This window comes from Puntigrus tetrazona, chromosome 11, assembly GCF_018831695.1.
Source record: "Puntigrus tetrazona isolate hp1 chromosome 11, ASM1883169v1, whole genome shotgun sequence".
In the NCBI taxonomy this organism is placed as follows: Eukaryota; Metazoa; Chordata; class Actinopteri; order Cypriniformes; family Cyprinidae; genus Puntigrus; species Puntigrus tetrazona.
Window position 1 is genome coordinate 9,780,794 of NC_056709.1, and position 21,710 is coordinate 9,802,503.

At 38.3% G+C, this 21,710-nt stretch overlaps 3 protein-coding genes across 7 annotated transcripts; 2 read left to right on the forward strand and 1 right to left on the reverse strand.

Annotated features, from left to right (window-relative positions):
• The first annotated feature begins 337 nt into the window (after window positions 1-337).
• On the forward strand, window positions 338-4,112 carry si:ch211-227n13.3. 4 transcript variants are annotated; one of them, XM_043252271.1, is made up of 6 exons: window positions 338-561; window positions 873-933; window positions 1,043-1,655; window positions 1,758-1,836; window positions 2,513-2,626; window positions 3,242-4,112. In XM_043252271.1, exons 1-6 carry the CDS (start codon window positions 380-382, stop codon window positions 3,918-3,920), a joined length of 1,728 nt encoding a protein of 575 aa, XP_043108206.1. In that variant the 5' UTR covers window positions 338-379; the 3' UTR covers window positions 3,921-4,112. The 4 variants fall into 4 exon arrangements, with proteins under 4 accessions (XP_043108206.1, XP_043108207.1, XP_043108209.1 ...); XM_043252272.1 differs by having other exon boundaries at window positions 340-570; XM_043252274.1 differs by lacking the exon at window positions 873-933 and having other exon boundaries at window positions 345-570.
• Window positions 4,113-4,246: 134 nt separating this feature from the next.
• On the forward strand, window positions 4,247-9,833 carry nxph2b (neurexophilin 2b). Its single transcript, XM_043252275.1, has 3 exons — window positions 4,247-5,413; window positions 5,878-6,013; window positions 8,424-9,833. Exons 2-3 carry the CDS (start codon window positions 5,963-5,965, stop codon window positions 9,168-9,170), a joined length of 798 nt encoding a protein of 265 aa, XP_043108210.1. The 5' UTR covers window positions 4,247-5,413; window positions 5,878-5,962; the 3' UTR covers window positions 9,171-9,833.
• A 1,416-nt stretch (window positions 9,834-11,249) lies between these two features.
• On the reverse strand, window positions 11,250-20,429 carry spoplb (speckle type BTB/POZ protein like b). Of its 2 annotated transcripts, XM_043252728.1 has the most exons (13): window positions 20,249-20,429; window positions 18,620-18,735; window positions 18,066-18,195; window positions 16,923-17,047; window positions 16,705-16,826; window positions 14,667-14,818; window positions 14,418-14,545; window positions 14,139-14,316; window positions 13,905-13,960; window positions 13,210-13,332; window positions 12,988-13,130; window positions 12,645-12,698; window positions 11,250-11,822 (listed from the first exon to the last, which is right to left on the reverse strand). In XM_043252728.1, exons 4-13 carry the CDS (start codon window positions 16,998-17,000, stop codon window positions 11,678-11,680), a joined length of 1,179 nt encoding a protein of 392 aa, XP_043108663.1. In that variant the 5' UTR covers window positions 17,001-17,047; window positions 18,066-18,195; window positions 18,620-18,735; window positions 20,249-20,429; the 3' UTR covers window positions 11,250-11,677. The 2 variants fall into 2 exon arrangements, with proteins under 2 accessions (XP_043108663.1, XP_043108664.1); XM_043252729.1 differs by lacking the exon at window positions 12,645-12,698.
• Between the last annotated feature and the right edge of the window lie 1,281 nt (window positions 20,430-21,710).

Genomic DNA, 21,710 nt, shown 5'->3' on the forward strand with positions numbered 1-21,710 from the left:
CCTCTGTTTTAATGGTAAGTATACTTGTATGTGATGGATTCTGTTGGGATGTTAAATCTTATTGGAAAAAGCATTACGCATTATGTTAAGCATTGTGTGTGTGTATTCAGAGAATACGTTGAGGTAAAACGAAGTTAACTAACTTAAATCATAGAATTTTGATGTTTTATAACAGGCCTATGAAACAGACTGGTCTGACTGGTGGGAGCTTGAAAGGTTTAAGAGTCAGAAATGTTTGTGTCACAAAAAGTTTAGACAATTTATTAGTTTAATATTACGTTTAAATAGAATGTTAATGCAGTACGTTGCCTTTTCGTAGGCTAGCATAATTAAAAGAAAGCCTGCAGCGCCCCCTTGTGGCTACTCCAGTTTCCGGTCGATGACAAGTCGCGCGAGGTTTGGCTCAAAAGTGGACGCGCGCGAGCAGCCCTGCTCCTGTGCCGAAGTAAACAGAAAACTGCGATTTGGCTTCGGATCGATCTGCGTCGAGCACGGTTTTAAAACGATGGACGTGCTGGATGTGTTATTTCAGCAAACAGATTATCGACATTTCGAGAGAGAGTAAGAAATGTGTGTTACCGTTATTCGAAGAGTGCCGTTTCTTCACGAGACGGTCAGGCAAACCAAAACAACGTACACAATGAAAATATCTTGACTTAAACGAAAATGTGCAGTTTTTGAGGAGATGAAGTGTTTTATTAACCCATTGAACACAATCCCAATTACTTAAGTTATTTCTATGAAAGTTTCTTCAAGAGAGAGCTGAAGTTTACTATATGCTAACGTAGTTTTTAGGATTTGTGCCAGAAGTGTACGAACTAGTTAGTTATGAGACAAACTGTGGTTTAGTCACTGGTGGCTATTGTTTTCAGGGAAAATTACCACTACCTCACTAACTTTCCTTCAAGACAGGAGTCGGGATACAACAGTGAGGTAGAAATCACTATAATAAGTCAAAAAAACATTATCTAGAAGAGGTCTTTCGCCTTAGTAACTTGCATGTGTTGTTGTTTGATAACTTTTTCGATCTAATTCATGACAGGTGAACATCTTGGTTCTCAAGGAGGTAACTACCCAAACCGTCTCTATGAAACTGCGGCGCAGCACAGACCTGAGAGGCCGGCGGCTTCGACGGAGAGAACGTGAGAAGGACTCTGGGATCGTCTCTGTGGTGCTGAGTGACACTGACTGTAGTCAGTCAGACGGTGTGGAAGAAATGAAAGATCCTGGGCCTGTTGCTCGTGATGTGAAGCGGCCAGTGAGGAAGAGAGGAGCCGTGAAAAAAGTAGATGAGAGGATGCTTTCCGTCGCGGAACCGGAACGTGGGACAATTCGGAAGAGAAAAGAAGATGAGAGGACGCTTTCCGTCGAGGAACCAGAAGATGGAAGGATTCAGAAGATCTGCCTGGCACCCGGTGCTATGGCTGAGGACACTTTAGAGAAACTCAGGTTTAGGGCTGATACCTCTGAGGCCAAGCTCGAGTCTCAGGGAGAGCTTGAGTCTTCTTTGGATGAGTCCGGCACTGATTTCACCGTGGAGTCAGGTCCCAGCTCCCCCTGTCGTCCTGTCCATACTGTAAGATGTAGAGAATGCGAGAGGCTTTTTGCCAAGATGAGAAAAGAGCCGAGCCTGAAAAAGAAAAGCAGAGATGCGGGTAAATATTTCAGATGTACTGGCTCTAAGCGATCAACATAAATTATGCCACATAAAACACCTGTTATCATGTTGCCAAAAGTATTTTTCATTTGTATATTAGATCCGGCATCTTTATCCTGTGATGTGTGGGTTCTGCTTAAGAAGTGGCATCCTCAGAGACGGCGCCATCGAGAGAAGGGGTACGTTATCTTTTACTTTAATATAACACTGATAATAAGGAGACTCTATGTTTGTATGGTATAGTTTATATTGTAAAGTTACTGGTCTTGAGCTAATGCAAATATTATAAATGTAAATGTTTTGAAATAAGCTTTCCGTTGATGCATGGTTTAAGATATTTGGCACAGACACAACCATATGGATCTGAGGGTGCAAAACATTTAAATACTGAGAAAATCAGCTTTAATGTCGTCCTAACAAAGGTTTTAGCAAAGCATATTACTAAACATAAATTAAGTTTTAATATATTTACTGTAGGAAATATCTTCATGGAACATGACCTTTACTTAACATGGCAATGATTTTTGGCGTAAAAAAATAGAAAATGTATCATTTTTATACGTTCCGTGTATTTCTGGCTATTTCTATAAAGTGACTTAAAAACGCATACACGCATAAGCTCTGATCAAAAAGGCAGAAACATTTTATATCAATCAAAATACAAATAAAAAATTACAGGAATTTGTAGGTTTTAGTCCAGTGCATTAACATTTTCAGAAAAAAGAAAAAGCTCTCTGGTTCAAAATAACTGCATCACGACATGAAGGTTTGAGAAGTCGGATTTCACTCCATATCTTTTTATCTTTTATTAAAAGCCCATCTTTGAATATGAATCGTGTGAATGTTGATGTTCAGGTCATTGTGGGCAAGCCTGAGTCGGGTCAGGAAGCTGTTAGCAGGAGCCTCCAATTCTGCATTCATCAACAAAACTGAAGCAAGCTGCTCCAGACCTCATGTGTTTCAGCAGAGGTGAGTCGACATGGGATCAACTCAATAAGGATTAGGGGTTAAACACAGGCTAATGTTTTTATCCACTTCATTGATAGTGGTTAATTTTTGTCTATTTTGCATTCATTTGTGTGTGTTTTTAAGTTTTTGAACCTGTCTTGAAAATGTATAATATAGTATTATTTATTGACATATGATGGTTATTATTAGATTGACTGTAGTTTGTACACCACCGTTCTCTACTCTTACTCAGCAAAGATGCATTTATTTGATCATAAGCTGTAAAATATCACAATTAAAAAATATATTTTAATACATTTAAAATGGTAATACTAATGACAAAGATTTTCATTTTAGCACGATGTAGTCAAGTTATCCTTTTATTTATATAGTGATCTGTACAATACAGGGTGTCAAAACAACTTTACAGAGTTAAACAGAAAAATAATGTCAATAATACAAAAACAAAACTGAATTCTGCTGTAAAGCGGCTCTAAAAAGAGGAAAATGGCAGTTCAGTTTCATTTCAGTCAATGATATCGGCAAAAAACGATGTGTGCTATTCAGGAAAAGATATAGAAACACTACGGTATGCATATACATGCATTCAATACATTTTTGTATACATATATCTAGGACTTTACGTCGCTGCAAGCATCTTCTCTCCATTCAGACCAGCCTGTCCATTACCAAAGCAAAGCCACGGCATCGAAAGAGGTCGCGGTCTGTGGTCTGGCCACCTGTTGCTGGCTGGAATTCTTTAATGAAAAGGAGAGCTTCCTTGAACAACACCTCATCTCAGCAGCTTTCTCCTCTCAACCTCAGCGTCAGTGTGAGGCAGGAGGACAAACCGCTTGTGGATGATTCAAGATTAAATGCAGATTTGAAGCGGAGCCCCGGGGCCTCCAGCGAACGGAGGACGACTAATGTCCGGGGCAAACTGAGCAAGCAGGAAGTGCTCGACGGCCTAGACGGAACACGGCGGGTGCTGAAGTTCGAAGACGTGCCTGAAACTGTTGCTGTGGAAACTGCCGAACGGAGGAAAAGCCCTCGGCTGAAGCACAGGCGCCGAGAGGTTCGTGAAGCTCACGACGGTTTCCAGGACGAGCAGCAGGAAGGGATTCCCGAGGATTCGGACGGGTTCAGGACGCCCACAGATCTGTTCAGCGTGAAGCCCAAGATTAAACGAAGTAACCAGAAGAAAATCTCTGCCTCTGGTGTTACAAAACCTGCCGTGCAGAAGCCCAGCTTCACGACCATGCTAGCCGCTCTGGTGAAGAATCAGAACCGGATTATTAAAGAGTCCTGCAAATGAATTTTTGTAATTGGATTTGTTAGCCGTTTCGCATAATTAGAGACGTGCGTTGATGTCGAGATTTGTTCATTCTGTTACTGTTTAAATGAATAGATCTGCTTTCTGAAAAAAAGGTCTGATTATATTCATCGTATTGTTCATGTGTTCTAACATTTGCATTTGCGTGAGTAAATAAATCTTGGGTTAACTTCTGTGGCTTGAGCTGCAGTTACTGTAATAACCACAGAGCGGAGCTGTTTCCAAACAAACTTCCAGTTTTACATTTTACACATTTTTTTTCCGTTTTTACTTGTATATAAAATAAGTAAAAAATTGTAAAAGACTGTCTGCCAGCTTAGCGTTTTGACATGAGTCTTGTGCATAGTGCAGAGCTTCCCGTTTAATTTAGATGCAGCTATTTATTCATGTTCACGTGAACAATTTGAATTAATAAAGATTATTAGACAGCTGTTAGCTCTGTTTTATAACCCGTCCTGGCATTTCTCTGATACCTGTGGAGGTTGTGGCGAATAGACTAGAATAGAAAAGGTAAAAAGTTTTGAGTCACCCCTCTAAAACGTTTATTGTAAAACCTTTTTATATTTAAAATAGTTTGAATTCTATCCAAACCAAATATTTTGTCAAAGCTGTTGACAATAATACTACACTTGAGGTAGATAAGGGTCAACTATATTATGAAGGGACCTTTTAATTAGTGTTTTTTCATACTATTTATTGTGTGTATGTATTATTATTATTATTTTGGCATTCACTGTTATTTAGACTACCCTGAAAATATTCCAGTATAAAAGAAAGCTTATGATAATATGAAAACCTAAAGATGTGCTTTATTTTTTGCAGACTCTCATGGCGATAAAATGCTTCCGAATAGCAGTTTTGTCTCAAAAATATAAACTCTGCCCGCGAGGCAAGTCTTCTTGCTGTTTTATGAGCCATCGAAGTGCTTCTTAGCACCAAGTTAACACGCGGTGGTTTTAAATGGCTTTACATACATAAAAAAAAAGCTTTAAAGTGTGATGTGTGCTGTTATTGGTGCTGATGTTGAGGGGTTGGGCTCAGCGACTCCACTGTCACAACCCAAAAGCGCACCGATCCATCACACAACATCAGTTTAGGAAGAGCGAGCGGGCAAGGATGCAGCAAAACCGGACTTCTAACCAGGGGACTGCTTAAAGAGCAGTTTTATTATCGTTTTTTTCTTTTGGGTGGACAATCGCATCCACGCATAATCGTGTTAGGATATGCGAGTGTTGCAGAGGAAAGGCGCGCAGCCAGATGAGCAGAGCTAAGAGGATTTAATGCAGCTGGACACGAGCCGCGCTGAGTAAAGAAGAAGATTATATTGTTTTAATCAAATGCGAAGAAGTTTTTATTGCTGCTCACTTTGAGTTTGAACTGTCGAGGAGTGATGTTTGTCTTGAAGCACTACGATAACTACGCTGTAAGGATGCTCGCCGCGCAGAGATGCACGGGTCCAACTCTACAGTAAAAGGGTGAGTTATGCTGAAAATTAATTGTTAAATAACACATTTGCTTATTTGGGGACGCTTTTGCACTGCTTATTTGAATCTAACTGAACGGTTATATCCTTTTCTCAAAGTAATTACGTGTTATATGTTGGGTACTCGATGTTTCATTTTATACTTCGTTTAAAACTAACTTAAACAGCCTTGGTGTAATTTAACTTGAATCAATATCATCAATGAAACTGTCTTTTTATGATTTTGTCATTTTATTACAGATAATATGCGGTGTGTTCGCAATTTTTTTACATTTATTTTTCACACCACAGAATCTGCGAAAAAGTAAAAAGTAATTAAATCAAACTTGACCTGTTTTGTTTATTAATGTTAACATAATTATACTGTTTAATGTGACGTTTGCCCCCCTTTTTTTGTTATTTTTAATTTCATGTATTTCCTCATAATTTCAAGCCTGACGGCTTTTGTGTTTTTAGGAATACTGACAGAAGACCTTGCCACGAGTCGACCTGATCTTTGCCAAGCCAGATCTGGACTCTAAAAAACCCCCCCAAAAAACACATGAAGATGTGCCAGTGTTACTCTGCCCTGCTTATGGTCTGTTTACACATGGTATGAGTTTTTTTTTTTTTTTTTAATTATTTGAATTAAAGCAAAGTTTGATATGTGGATACGGCAATATTTAGTTTGCCAAAGTTAATGAACCTGCTAAAAAATATATATATATATATATATATATATATATATATAATATTATTATTATTCATGTTGCTTTAATAATTATCTTTATAAAAACCAGTCATCTTCATTGTGTGTTTTTTTAAGTATCAGTATTTGCGAAACTTTTTTTTTATAATAATAAATAATTTAATTATATTTTTCAAAGGCACAAAACGGTTTGTACAATCCAAATACGCTTTTAGAATATGCTGTGGCTTTTTGTCTCATTTCCTCTGTAAATCTTTGAATAATCCAGTTTCCGCACGGCTTTAATCCATCAATTCGCTTATTTCTCAAAGGAGTGTGTGTGATTATGTTTTTATTTGCAAAGATTAAATTTAATGCATATAAATTGACTTCACAAACCCATTACCGTTGAAGACTTTATCCCAGAAACCAGTTTAAGCCAGATGAAGATGAAATGACAACCTGTGATGGCTCAGCCCTAAGTCCTCTCTCAAGAGACTTTATCACTGCAATCACGCTCTGAGTTTTAGCACGTTTTTTTAGTTATTTTATTTGCATCTTTGAACTGTATTAAAATGACCTCAGATTAAGGAAAAATATATATATATTTTCACTTAAATTTATTCCAGAGATTACTTATAATTTACCAAATTTAACCTTTTTTCTTACATTTTACACATTAGCATTTATCTCCAGAGGAAATCGGTAGCTGTCTTGTTCAGTGGATATGAATTTGCATCATACTAAAATTAACAAACAGCGTATATGTTCACGCACAGAGCGTTTTACTCCTCATTCGCCATCAAGGCTTTGAATTATGAACTGTGAGCAAATTTTCTGTCTCTCCTAATTATGTATTTCTGAAAATAAAGACAAAAGAAGATGGGGACAAAACAGCCCTTGGGACGTATACGCTCCTTGATTTATATCAAATTGTGCCGTTGAAAGTATATGTGAGAGGCTTTCGAGCTTCGCTGAAAGATGAAGAGAATGAGAGTAGGGCAGCTCCTCCCTGACCTTCCTGCTTTGGTCTTTCCTGTGCTGTTTTCTGTTCATTCATATTTCACCATGCCTGCAGTTCAAAACAAAGTAATCCCATTGATTGGCTGTATTAATAATAATACGAAACTCCAGACTCTCCAGAAAGAAAAAACCCCCCGGCAGGAATCATGGGTGTGTTTTAGGCAGGGGTTTTGCTGGGTGTGTGACTGTGTGGGTGTCACTGTCTCAGGCTTAAGGGGGATAGTGTTTATTGTGTCAGTAGTAAACTTGCATTGCACTGAACAGTTTCATACTTCGGAGATGTTACATCCTGTTTGCATCATTTAAAGCAGAGCTGTCTCATGCAGCTTTCAGTTTCCCATCCCCTCTTCAGTTTCGATTATTAATGTAGTGATGCATCTCCTTTGATTTCTTTTATATACTGGCCGTAATGGTATTCATGTTTTACTGTAGTAGATTATTCACATGAGGTTTATGGAATTCTTTAATATAAATGTTCACTAACGCAAAATATTACATGCTTAATGTAAATGTGTCAAATTCATAATTTCTTTCTTAGTGCAAATTTGTGGTCTAGGTATCTGAGGCAACCCAGAAAGTGTTCCTACAATTTCCTAGAGCGTTTTTCTGGTTTGACAGGATAGCGCCCCGAGCATCTTCTCATTTTAACAGTGGTATGGAGTGACCATTTTTCATGTAAAGATGCTTGAGGCATTATGTAGGGGTTTTTTAATTTTTTTTTTTTTTTTAGATTCTCGGTAGAATTCTCTGGAGAGGCTCTAGGCACCCTTTCTAAAAAGGAAGTTCACTAAAGATGAAAGTTAATTCCTGCAAAAACTACTAATGTATTGCACTCCTAAAAATAAAGCTTTCATACCGATGCCATAGAAGAACCATTTGGGTCCCCAAAAAACTATTAGTAACAATTTTTTTTTTGTGACTTGAAAAATAGTTGAAAAATTCAATATAAAGACCCTTTTGTGGAATGGAGAGATTCCATGAATGTTCTTTATGGAATCATAAAGGCTAAAAAAGAACGTAAAGAGTGTTGAACCTCCAACAACTCCATCATAAGGAAAAGTTCTTTGTGTACACTTGCATATCTGAAGATTTCTTAGCAGTTTCTCTGAAGGGAAGAGAAACCTCAAATTGTGTCTGAAACATATTAATTAAAACTATGGAAGTAAAGTCGTTTTTTAAATGCCTTTTAAAGTTGACTTTAGGAGAAACCTCTTTGTTCACTGGGCAGGATTGGATCTTTATTTTTATTAAGATTCATTATCGTCTACAAGCTCTTCGTTTAACATTTCTCTTCCTGGTTTTGTCTTTGAAGGTGACATGTGGAGCAGAGCTCAGAGCAGCTGTGTCTCCTCTTGGTTGGGGAGAGAGCGATAAGGAGGAAAGTGTCTCTCCTTACGGCTTTCGTTCAGGGATTCTCAAATCCCTGCGGCTTTTCTCCCACACGTCCCAATCTAACAGCCAGAGCCGTGAAACTGCTCCAGGTCCCGGGGCACTGGATCTGTGGGCCTGGTTATCCAACCACACTGATACCGAAGGAACCCTCTCGAGGGCCAAACGTCGCCCCTATGTGAAAACGGGCAAGTTTAAGAAGATGTTTGGCTGGGGCGACTTCCATTCGAACATCAAAACGGTCAAGCTAAACCTTCTGATTACTGGGAAGATCGTTGACCATGGCAACGGAACCTTTAGCGTCTATTTCCGCCACAACTCCACCGGCTTGGGCAACGTGTCCGTCAGCCTGGTCCCGCCCTCCAAGGCCGTCGATTTTGAGATCACTCAACAGGAGACCATAGAGGTGCCCAAAGACCATAAGGCCTTCAATTGTCGAGTGGAATATGAGAAGACGGACCGCAGCAAGAGGACGTCCGTTTGCAGCGACTTCCCGAACAGGGTATGTTTCCAGGAACAGACCCAAAGCCATGTGTCTTGGCTTTGCTCCAAGCCCTTCAAGGTCATCTGCATCTACATTGACTTCTTCAGTGCTGACTATAAGCTAGTACAGAAGGTCTGCCCAGACTACAACTACCACAGTGACACTCCCTATACCTCTGTGGGATAGCACAGCCTGGATTGGATGTGTCGATGAGGTGTCATCTCGATGTTACAGCCTGTCTAGCCTGTAGTTTCCTTGTTCTTCTGTTCCATAAAGAACTGGATGAATGGAAACAAAGATCGGATGAGGAACCACTCTTTTGATTCTATCCCACTCGTCCTCTTAGGGCAGTCGATGACAGGAATAGTTCACCCAAAAAAGAAATTTTCCACAGAAAAAAAATCTGTCAACAAAATGAGGAGTTAAGGACTTTTTTTTTTTTTTTTTTTTTTTTTGGGTGAATCCAGGCTTAAGACCTGATTTCCTGACGGCTGTTTCTTGTGTTTGACATTTAGATTGGACAAGACCACATCTATGGTTTCCACAGTGACCCCCGACCCTTTCTCAGTGATTCTTGTGACGTCATCAGTGTGAAGTTTTAAATTTTCCTAAATGAATTTCCCAATCAACTTAAGCTGGGATTCAAGAACAGAACAAAAAAAAAAAAAAAAAAGTAAAACATCTCGTATTGCAGCCATTTGTGATGCCCTCCTTTTCATTCCAGCATATTTTTGTGTTCACAGAAACATTGTCAGTAACTAAGATTAATGTTAAAGCCATAATGTGCTCCTCGGTTCTTCTGAATTTTGTTTTTTTCGGTTATTAAAGAAAAGACTAGATTTAAATTTCCAGAATGCTTCCTTGTGTAGTTTCTTCTTTGACTCAAAGACTGTCAGATGATTTTTGATGTACAACTTCTCAAGTTGGATAGACGATGCACACAAACAAACAGTCAGACAAAGCTCGAGCAGTCGACTCTAACGCATTTGTTGCAAAATCTTCTTAAAAGCTTCAGTATCCTTCTCCGGAGGACAGTCTTATTACAGAACAGCCATTAAACTCTATCAATTCTGCCATGTGAAAACGTGGTGACATTTTCACATCAGCAGAAAAAAAAAAAAAAAAAAAGAAGTTTAGCTCGCGAAGGTCTGATCATATACGCAAACTCTGATCTGAAAAATGTACACATAATGTTGAGACTGTGTAATCTCATGGTTTGATGAACAGGGCGTTTGAGGATTTGCAGCTCGTTGGCTTTGATCTCAGCTTAACTCGTCTCCAGATGTTTAAAGACTAAAAAAGAAGAGAAGATTTACAGACGTTCATTCAAATGATTTTTTTGAAGCCGCAGACTGAATATACTGTAACGATCACACAGCTTCGCATGTGGTTATACCGGTGAGTTTTTAAAGATACTGATATTTTGAAACTTTTAAAAGTTAAAACGATTACAACTGGGACAGACTTGAATTTAAAAAAATTTTCTTAAATATGGTCTGTCAACTAAAAACTAACTGAAGGCTTGTAAACAACTAATTTAACTCCAATTTAGAGCAGCGAGACACTTACATTTTTTAAAAACCTTCAATACTCCCAACATAAAGTGTGTATGTCTGCTCAAAGCCTGACGCGACGCTGAGCACTTTTCGACGTCAAAGACTGTTATTATATTAATAAGCGTACGCACGCTTTATAAATGAGCCCCTAAACTGTATGGCTGTTCAAAGACGTTTTGGTGACATCAGGCAAAAAAAAGGTAAGGTAAGGTGTTTTAGACAAGAAAAAAAAACAACAACATTTTTTTCTTCTCTGTTTTATTTCCAAAGCAATAAATCAAAGTTCTTTTGAACCACAATACATTTTTTTTTCCAAACACAAAGAACTCTCCTGATCCATAAAGTATGTTAAACCATGGAAAATAACTTCAACTAAAGTCAGAACTAACTGTGCGAAAAAGGGGAAAACAAGTTCTGTAAACAACACGGTAAACAAATCTTCATATTTACCATTAGTTTAAGTTGGTGCAAAATATCGACGTCTTGAGCCGTTTTCGTGTAATACTCACAATGTGAACTGCGTCACATCTCTCCGAGTATTCTACAGCGCGACCTCGGTTAATACTTACGCCAATTTGAATGATGATAAACGTACGATGCGACATTCGGCCAGCAACATCGGCAACATCATCACTTTAAAAGTGTCAGTGGAGATGACCTTTGCACTCGATGCACGTGCGTGGGTATGCGTTTAGTGACTGTATACTTGATTCTTTTTTTTTTTTTTTTTTTAAACGTCAGACCACAAGTTCACAAGAAGGTCTAATGCAACCCTCCCCCCTTCGAGAACACGTAACACATAAGGTCCTAAACACCACCATGTTAAAACTACTGCATTATGTGGGAGCTAGTGCAATCCAGACAGGTCTGGGATCAGTCGCAGCAGGCACGTAGCTACACGTAGAGACATGAAGGAGCGGAGGGGGCAGATCCTTTAAGGCCATTTTTCAAATGACGCCCAGAGTAAACAGCATGGAGAAGTCCATTTCGTTTTGAGCACTGTGGTTTGAACTAGCTCCTCTATCCGGTCTCTAGTAAGGGCGACGGGTGAGCGGAGAGGGGCGGCAAAAAGGAGGGGGAAGTAGGGGTAGTTGCCTCCTCATGCGTTTTGTTCAAAGCAGTCTGTGAGGGCGAAGGTCAGGACTGTTTTAGCCGTTTCCTAGGCAGACCGAAAGGAGTGCACTGTGCTGAAGCGAGAGCCCGGAACGCTTCGGCCACTAAGTGAGGATGGGACTGAATCATCGCTTTCCATCCCGCGGTCTCCATTATGTCTGCGGCGTGACTGCGAACGAGCAAAAACAAGCCTGAAGGTTACCGTCTACAAAATGACGTAACGTTCGTCACACGCTGATGAAATGAGTAAAGATAAGCTGGGATTTTTATTAATTCAGGGAAATCACGCTAATTAAAGGAATGTTCTGGGTTCAAAACAAGTTAAGCTTCATCCACAGCATCTGCGGCATGAGGTTTGTAAAAATGACAAACCGCGTATGCAGCACAACAATGGTGTAAAACGATCTGGAGAACGTAATGAACAATTGATGTAGACGAAATGATTGATTTATTGAGGAATTACGATTTCTGGAATATAGTGTGATGCTGAAGAAATGGAATGATGCTGAAAAGACAGTTCAGCCATCAGGAATAAATTGCATTTAAAATTCAAATAAAGGTATTTTACATTATAATATTTTACAATATTGCTGATTTAATGTATTTTGTATTCCCTTAGCTGAAGATAAAAATCTAAGTGAATCTTTTAAAAAGTTTATATATACATATATATGTGTGTGTATATATATATAAATATTTTACGGCTTTAAAAGCTAACCATGGTTCAATTTTGCTCCGTTACTTTGCTGTTGACAATGCTTAGACTGCATCAAGCCCAGAACATAAAAAAAACTGATCATACAACGAGAACGAACAAAATAAATAAATATATAAACAAACTATCCAGCTGTGCCATGAAACATTTTCTTTTGACGGATATCTTAGTCACATAATTACTACGCAAACCGAAGCCTCCTACTAAATACAGATGTGTTTAGCGCTTTTTATTTGCAAAGGACTCTGGGAGACGGTAGCGTGTTGGCACACATACTTGCTATTCCAGTTCTTCCCATCTTTACAGCCCAGCTGTCTAAGAACACTGCATCTGAGAAAAGAGACCAGAGCAGAATCCAGCCACCATTACATATTCACCAGCCCAGCAACAAGTCAATTAATTGCCTTTGCTTCGAACCAGTCATTTATGCAAAGTTACATCGGGACCATACAAAAATAAAAGTATTATTTTCATGACCGATGGAAGACATAATAATGATTATTATTGTACAGCCCAATGAAACCCAAGTCATTAAATAAGCAAATACTTCCAATGCAGATACGGTGATGTTTTTTTTTTTTTTTTTTTTTATGATTGAGTGAGAAGCGTGTGTACTTGCCTGTTAATGAAGTCTATGGCTTGTGCTTTAAGCTGCTCTGCGCTGTGCAGGTCAGCCAGAATGAGGATGTCAGCCACGTTCTCTACTGACAAACTGTTACAGAGAGCCTCCTCGCATAATACCTTTAATCTTTCTAGAGCATACTAAAAGGAAAGAGAAGAAAACAAGCTGCAGGTCAATCACAGGAAGCGTTCTCGTATAACAGCGGCATGAGAGTCTTACCTTGTCTGCAGCAGCTAACAGGTTGTCGGCCATTTTCTCCAGGTTAGGAGCTTTACCAGTGTAAATAAATACCATCATTTCCCTAAAAACATCCGGTTCGACATCGCTGATGTCCACACGGTTCTGCGAAAGGGGTTGAAAAAATGTATAGAATGAATTTATATATTTATATTAACACATGCACAGATACCACAGGTCACAGGCAACATAACTGTTTAACATGGATGATAAATCTGAATATTAGAATGATTTCTGAAGGATCGAGAGACACTGAAAATTGGGGTAATGATGCAGAAAAATCAGCTTTGCTTCGCAAGAATACATTTTATTTTAAAGTATATTAAAACAGAAAACTTATTTTAAACTGCAATAATATTTGACAAAATTACAGTTTGTTTCTGTATTTATGATCAAATAGATACCATCTTGATGACCATTAGACACTTTTTTTAAAACAAACTTTTTAATGGCAATGCATTTTATAATATAATCTTTTTATTTAATTTTTTTTAAATGTTTATTTTATTATTGTTTCAATAATAAAATAAAGAAATCGGTTTAAAATAATTCAACAACCTAAAAATAATAGTTTAAACTTCTACTGAATATTATTACTACTACATATATTATAACAGCTATCATCGGCAATCCTAAGGAATCACGGGTATGTTTGTCTGACTGGTAGAGTAACTTACTTTTTTACTCTCTTCCATTTTGTGTTCAAACATGGCATTGAATACCGGTGACCTCGCTGTCAAAGGAAACATGAATCATCAGTTTCAAGTGAATCATCTGTGTGCAAAGTACTGCTAAATTCATCATGCGCCTCATTATCATGTCACTGAACGTTCTCTATTGTCTGCGCGGCTCGTCTTTTTAGCAAGGCAAATCTGGGTCTACCCCGAACGTGTCGGGATGACTAAGCTCACCTGCCAATATGGATTTGTGCGCTTTGAACTCTTGCCCTCCCACGAACAGGCTGCAGTCTGTGAACCTGGAGCCTTCCCACAGGTTCCCCAGGTCGTCGGAAAGCTGACACTCCGGAACCTTCAGCATGTTTGTGTTCGACTGTCCAGAGATGTTTACGGAGTCTTGGACCACGCTCACCTGAACAAATGAGCCGCTGCTTTGAAGGTTTGAAGGTTTGAAGCAAGGGCATCACTGCACCAAAGCATTTATTATACAGAAAACATTACTTGATGCGATACCTCACAGAACAGAGTGAGCTTGTCATCAGGAAGAAGTCCATTAGCTTCATCCAGCAGGAAATCTCTCCTGATGAACTTCTTGAAGCCCCAGTCTTTTCCCTGGACGAAGCGGTAGGCTCTTTGGCTTTCTGAAGTGTGGAGAGAGGAAAAAAAAAGTATTAATACGAATAAAGCATAAACATCAACATAAACTCAATCCTTTTTCCCATACATTTTCCGCCCCTTTGTAAATATCCAGAAAATTCTTACCCATGGCTTTAGTTTCTTCTCTTTTGGCGTTCAGTAAAGAAAACTTGAACTTTGCTCTCACTTCACTTTTTGGGCAACTGACAAGCAATAAGTACAGAGAAAGATAATCTTTACTCTCATCGTCCAGACCCTTTGGGTTCACTCGCAAACACCTGCAGAAAAAAAAGAAAACAGAAATATATAATAGGAAGACGTGGTAAAAATATAGTTTAAAAATTAATAATTTTAGATAACTGGAAAACACTGCACGTGTCCAAAAGCAATAAAATCCCATTTTTAATATACGATGAAGATGACGTTTAATGTATTCTTTGAAAGAACTCTCTTATGCTCTCCGTCGTTTTTGTTGTTCCTGTTGTTTAATATGTTAAAATTTAATTTACATTTATTCCAGTGGTACAGTTATCACTCAAGTCTTCGATCTCACAGAAAACATTCCAATAGCTGCTCAGTTATTATTTCCAATACTGCCCTTCATGCAGTGTGTAATCTAAGTTAGACGTATGTGAATGTAAACAATTTTCAAAGATGTCGAACCTGAAAATAAAGAATCAACTCAATACAGGAAGATAAGAGGGTCTGCATTACTATTGGAAAAAAGCCTAACTGTAAACTTTGATCACACTTCCCTTAAAGCAATAGTCACCCAAAAATGAAAATTCGCTCATCAATTACTCGCCCTCACGTAGTACCAAATCTTTGCTCTGCCAAAACACATAGAAACATATTTTGAAAAGTGTGTAACCAGGTAATTGGTGACAGAATTTTAATTTTTGGGTAAACTGTTCCTTTAACAACCAATCACATCATTACAACCTTTTCAGTCAGAGTAGTGTGACACTCAGACGGATACCATAGGAATGAATGGGGAAAAACACAAGTTGAATCGCACCTGTCGCAAAGTCAGTGACTTCTCTTATAAAACTCACTACCCAATCCTGGGGTAACACATTTGCTTAATTTCCCTTAAGTTCCACATTTGCCGGCCATAAACAACTCGACCCCTCCTACAGACCAATAACTTTACTGACTACAGCTTCATCATCTCGGGGAGTTCAGTGTGGTATAAACAAAACACTTGCTCTTGCAAGATGGCTCAGCACCTAGTTTATATAGACCAGCGGCTCCATTGAATCACAACGTGTAAGTATGATAAATAATAGATGCTAATATTTCCATAAAGCGTTCAAATTACGGCAATGATCGTTTTCAATGTGCTGTACGACGTAGACCAATCACAACAGACTGGGCCATCTGACCAATCAGAGCAGAGCAGGCTGACGGAAATTAGAGAGACTGAATCTTAGAACTGCTTTGAACAAATAATTTGAGAACCTCTGGAAAATAAGGTGATATTCAACACATATTTTGAGAAAAGCATTTTTTATACCTTGCATGAATGTAATGTATTGTAGAAGACTCCCAAACCAATATCAGTAGACTCAAAAATGGCACAATCGGGGGAACTTTAATGCTGAAAACCGTTTTTGTTGTTTGTAGTTTTATGGAAACCTGTCATTTTTGATCAAATAAATGCAGACTCTCTCTATTATTATTATTAATAAATAACACTAAAACCTTAATTACTCCAAACTAACCAGCAGTGTACTACGTATAGATATATTTTTTAAACCACTGAAATAACACGTGCAATGCCTAACCACACAATTCGGAAACTAAACTAAACTTTTTCTGACTGGGAAGAGCCATCGTAGGAGCAGTGGCTATCTGTGTTCAAAATGTCTGCAAGATCAACGTCTTCATCAGACACTAGATTTATCGTAACGCAATTAATGAGCTGTCAGCGACAAAAGAAATCTTTGGCGAAAAGTTTGTCCCAGGCGGCTCAGTGAAAACCCAGCCTAAATCAAAACGGGCCACTGTTGTTTCACAGACAATGATATTTGGAAAGGTCAAGTCTGTATTTGTGGGTGTATGTGAGTGCGTTTGGCTGGGCAGAATGGTGAGGCATTACAGAAAAGAATTAAGAGGCCACTTGAGGGCTTTCATCAAACACTCAAAAAGCAATGAAACACACCATTTCATCTTGTCGTTGGGGCCTGAGGAGAAGGTCGAGCTCCTTACAACTTCTCCCATCTCCTCCCGACAGAAGCTGAAGTTGTTTATCGTCCACATGTAAGAAAACTTCACAACTTTCACCTGCCATGAAACAAAAAATACAGATATTGGTTTCGGCGTTAAGTGAAAAAACTCAAGTCGGAGCGATTCATTTTCTATTCGGCCAGTCTCTCTCACCTGTGTATAACACCAGCTTTCCGCCACAGGTCCTGATGTCATTTCCCTTGGGGGAGGGGGTGTGGGAACCCGCGACATGGCCTGCTTTCACCCTTCCACGTCCCTGATTTAGCTCACTGCTCGGCCTGCGAACAAAACGAAGACAAAACTGTGCAACTATAGTCAAAACAGGTCAGTGAGTCAATATGATTTCCCAATACGAGAACTGGTTACAATCACAAGGCAGCGCTCTCAAACGTCTATAAATAATCACAACTGAGGTGCACTATTAGGTCAAAGTTTATATATAGTGATTGCTAACACCGAAAGCAGTCAATTATACCTTTAGCCCGCAAAGAAACTAGACTTTTGCATTTACTGAAAAAACTCCCACTACACTTGCATTTATTCATTTATCAGACGCTTTTAACTTAAACGACTTACATTTGTAGAATGCAACATACGATAAGGTGTTTGGGGTGATTCAAAGACAAATCATGTGCTTTATTACGTTTCAAATGTTACAGTACTCTACAAAGTACAGGGTCTGCAAGACTGTTTGTAAAGAAGTGTTCTTTGCTCATTAAGAGCATAAAAATTTTGTAAAACAGTACTATGGAGAAAATTATTATTATTATTATTTCTAAAATAGAAGTTTTCTATTTGAATAGATTTACAATTGAAATGTATTCATGTGATGCAAAGCTGAATTTTCAGCATCATTACTCCAGTCTTCAGTATCATATGATTCTTAAAAAAAAAAAAACACTCTAATATGCTGATTTGCTGCTCAAGGCACATTTCTTATTATCAACTGTGCTGCTTTAACTTATAAGCTTATATATCTGCCTAGAAAATGAAAAACTTTCAACTTTCCATTGGTCTTAGTGCACTATGCAACTACAGAAGAGTCAAGTTTAAAATGGAAAAATATAAAATTTTGGTCATTTCTGAGAGTGACGCTAACAGTCTAATCAGACTCAATGACCTATGCTAAGCTACAGCTAAAAAGTGCTACCGCCAGACCCGGAAATCAGCTGGATAGATTCAAAACCGATAAAAACTCAACTGTTTAACTCAACTGTTAAGTACAAACTTAGTAATACAGTACAAACTTAGTACAAACTTAGTAATACAACAAGAATGCATAAAGTCAAATAATACCTTGTGTTCAGAGATCAGCAGGTTGTGTTTCCATGTCATCCCTGGGCCCAAGCTCAGAGACACAGCCTTCAGAGTGACCGGAAACAATAACTAACAGTGCATACTGACCTCAGCCTCGAAACAAGCCATCCTAAACACACAGACACACAATTAACCAAACATAAATCCAGCCACTTGACTGGAATCTGTGAGTGTTGCCATGATGTGATCAAGCAAACTGGTTTCATCGGGACTACATTTTATATTGATATTATATTTCCCCAAATAATTTGATCACTATTATGCATAACATTTTATAATCTATATATATATATATATATATATATATATATATATATATATATATATATATATATATATATATATATATATATATATATATATAAATTTACTGTGGTAAGGAACAATATGCCACAAAAGCAGTAATCAGAGCTTAACTCGTATTGGAGGAAACATTAGCGAGCACAAGACAAATCAGAATTCACTCATTTCTACAATCAAGTCATCATTTAACTCTGCACGCCACGACTGACCTCGTGAAAAAAGCAACTCACCTCAGTAAGAATGCTGAATCTCACTAGTGGGAGTTTTGCGAGCCTTCCAGAGCGGAGAGCTTGGCAGATGAGGGCAGTTCTGTGGGATGCCACTCTCAGCAGAGACTCAATGAACCCTGGCAGGAAAAACAGCATTTTAAAACCACATCAACACTGGCAGAGCATCAAGTTCTGTCCCCAATGCCTTGCAGCCTACACTTCTGACTACAGACTAGTGACATCACAGCGCTGATATGGGCATGTAAATGTAGAGTCGGGTTGAGCAAGACGATCTAGGACTAATGAAAAAAACCAGTGGGAACATTCTGTCATCCAAGGACGTGCAGAACTTAGCAAAAAGTGCAAAGGGCATCAGGATGTCTGCTTAAGTGATGCAGGACATAGAAAGGGACAAGCTCATTTTAAAAGAGAGAACATCAAATATAAACAGACACAAAGAAAAATAACAATGCAAGTGCACTTAATGTTTTTAACGGCCGATACGAATGCCTGGACCGTGGAGGATGGCTGTTATATTGACGACAGATACAGTGCAATTTATTCAAAGTGCGCATACCACAGATAAAATTAACAATTATATTTTCTGAAGTCACAAAAACTGAATGAAACTGCGTTTTTAACTTACAAATAAACAGGAAGAACCCCTGTTTTAACTGGACACAGCTACTGACCGAAACAAGTTCTCTCCTAAAACGGTCACCATTCTTACGCTATTACAGGAAACCCCAAAACATCTCAATACATGTTCAATTACAAAACTGACTCAGGATATTGTTACTGGGTCAACTTTTATGCAACTATTGTTATTGTAGCCATTGTCAGAAAAAATAAAAAAAATATGTCCTGTCCTTTCCTGTTTCAATTAAGGAGCTTTGATTCGCTTTTCTCTAAAGGTGTTGTATTAAACTTCATTAAAAATTCCATCTGAACTACAACTACTACTAATAATAATAATAATTCATATTTGAAAGACTCATATTAATGAGTCGTTGAGTTGTCAATCGAGTCCGAAAGAGTCGGTTCCCGATTGTCAATACGCTCACTGCGAGTGAATCCTTGAGAATCCAAACGATTCCGTAATCGCGAACAGGTCGTTTTTTCGCGCGTGCGTGTGAACCGGATCAATCGATTCACTAATAAGATCCGACTCAAAAGAGCGATTCGTTCGCGAATCGGACATCGCTGTAATGCGCTACGAAAGCAGCCCCATCCGCCCCAAGTTTGTGTTATAAATCGATAACCGCGTTTCCTACCGCGTTCGAGCAAGTTTCTACATACATGTGAGCGCCGTACACTTGTCGCTTTTCCGTTAGATCCGCTCGCGGTTCGACTAAATCGGAAAACGAAGACAAAAAGAGTCAAGAAACCAAGTTAGCCAACCAAGGCTCGTCTCGTTTGGCCTAAATTTCATGCACGGCCCAAACAAGAGACAGAACCATAACAAAGCCGAGTCAACAATGCTGCTTTACGGCCGAAACAAAGAAAGATCCTTCCACTAAAGCCCGCACGAATCTGATTTGTTTGCCCCAAAGCAGCACATAATGGTGTGTAGATCGAGTAAGCATCTGTCTTTGTGTCAGTGCGCAGAGCGGTGGTTAAAATACAAGAAAAAAACATAATTTTACAAACCTCTCAGACACTCCGCATCACAGACATAGAAACACGGTGCGATATGTGACCTGAGTGAGTCGTAGAAAGGATTTTGTGCGAAACGAGTGAACTTTTGAGCCTTTCTCTACAGATAAGGGGTGTTTTTCTCTCTCTTGTCTCTCATAGCGCTGTCTGCGCTTCAGCTCTATGCAGGCGCACTGCGCATGCGCACGCAACTTCCTCTCAAACCATCTGTTCTAATAACAAGCGCAGTTAGTTAGCAGCGTACACTACATTTTAATGGCCAGAAATGCGATTTACCGCTACCGATGGAGTAATTATCTTGTTTGTTTAATTAGGTCAGCTTCCACGTCTTCGATAACACTTGCATGTACATTTAAATATGTAGCCTAAATACATTTTATGAAGCTTTGCAAAGTTACTCTAAACTGCATAGCCACAAGCAATTCCCATGTGAGGCCACATAATTAAAGTAAATACCCTCAGATTTGTATGACATAATATAAATTAAATGAATATAAATATAAATGTAAATGCATGCAAAAGTAGAAAAAAAAACTATATGTACATGTGTGTATCTGTATGTGCGTGTATTTGTATATACCTTATAAATATACATAAAATGCACACATATATTATGCAAACAAACACTTTGCAATTAATCTTTTAACACTAATATATTTTATATATATATATACACACACACACACACACACACACACATATACTATATATATATATATATATATATATATATATATATATATATATATATATATATATATAGTGCATAAGCATGATATCTACTTCCCCCTTCCCCACATAACCAGACTTAAGTGTCCTGCAGACTAAAATTTTATTTTTTTCTACTTCATCATTATAAACTCATGCTGATCATATCTTGTCTGTAAGACTGAATGAAATACCCCACAATATATATATTTATATATATAAATATATATATCATCATTTGATATCATGGGAGAAGATAACCGTATTTTTGCAGGGGCTGTTGTAATGGTAATGATCCTCAACAAATCCAGGCAATCACTCAATGAAATATGGCATCCTTTAAGCCAGGGGAGATATACATAGAAATAATAACAGATGAAAAAGTGACTTGCAGATTTGAATGGTTTAAAAGAAAAAAAAAACTATTATTTCTGTTAAAAGATATGAGCTCATCGTCTGCGAATTAAAAGCTGTCTCACTTGCTTCATTACCATGACAAAACCTGAGTCCCGATGCCCTGTGACCTGCTGCATGGCACTATCAATGTTTGAAAGTAAGAGGATTATCGACTAAATGAAAAAGATGAGAGTGGATGAACTGGTATTTGTGTGGAAAAATATTCTATTATCAAACGCAGACGAAAGTTTAATAAAAGGCTTTTATAATTCAGTGTCAGTGCTAAAATGTAGATCTGGATTACATTACAACAGCCTTGCATATAAATCATTATATTAAAAATACGACGGGG

Bases quoted from the DNA above. Each gene is read 5' to 3' on its own strand.
- nxph2b (XM_043252275.1), top strand. From the start codon at position 5,963: ATGAAGATGTGCCAGTGTTACTCTGCCCTGCTTATGGTCTGTTTACAC. The intron at 6,014-8,423 runs GTATGAGTTTTT...TTGTCTTTGAAG, and splicing joins TTATGGTCTGTTTACACATG to GTGACATGTGGAGCAGAGCT.
- spoplb (XM_043252728.1), bottom strand. From the start codon at position 17,000: ATGTCGCGGGTTCCCACACCCCCTCCCCCAAGGGAAATGACATCAGGA. The intron at 14,546-14,666 runs GTAAGAATTTTC...TCCACACTTCAG, and splicing joins AGAAGAAACTAAAGCCATGG to AAAGCCAAAGAGCCTACCGC. The intron at 11,823-12,644 runs GTATGTGTGCCA...GCTCGTTCGCAG, and splicing joins GGGAAGAACTGGAATAGCAA to TCACGCCGCAGACATAATGG.
- si:ch211-227n13.3 (XM_043252271.1), top strand. From the start codon at position 380: ATGACAAGTCGCGCGAGGTTTGGCTCAAAAGTGGACGCGCGCGAGCAG. The intron at 562-872 runs GTAAGAAATGTG...TATTGTTTTCAG, and splicing joins TATCGACATTTCGAGAGAGA to GGAAAATTACCACTACCTCA. The intron at 934-1,042 runs GTAGAAATCACT...AATTCATGACAG, and splicing joins AGTCGGGATACAACAGTGAG to GTGAACATCTTGGTTCTCAA.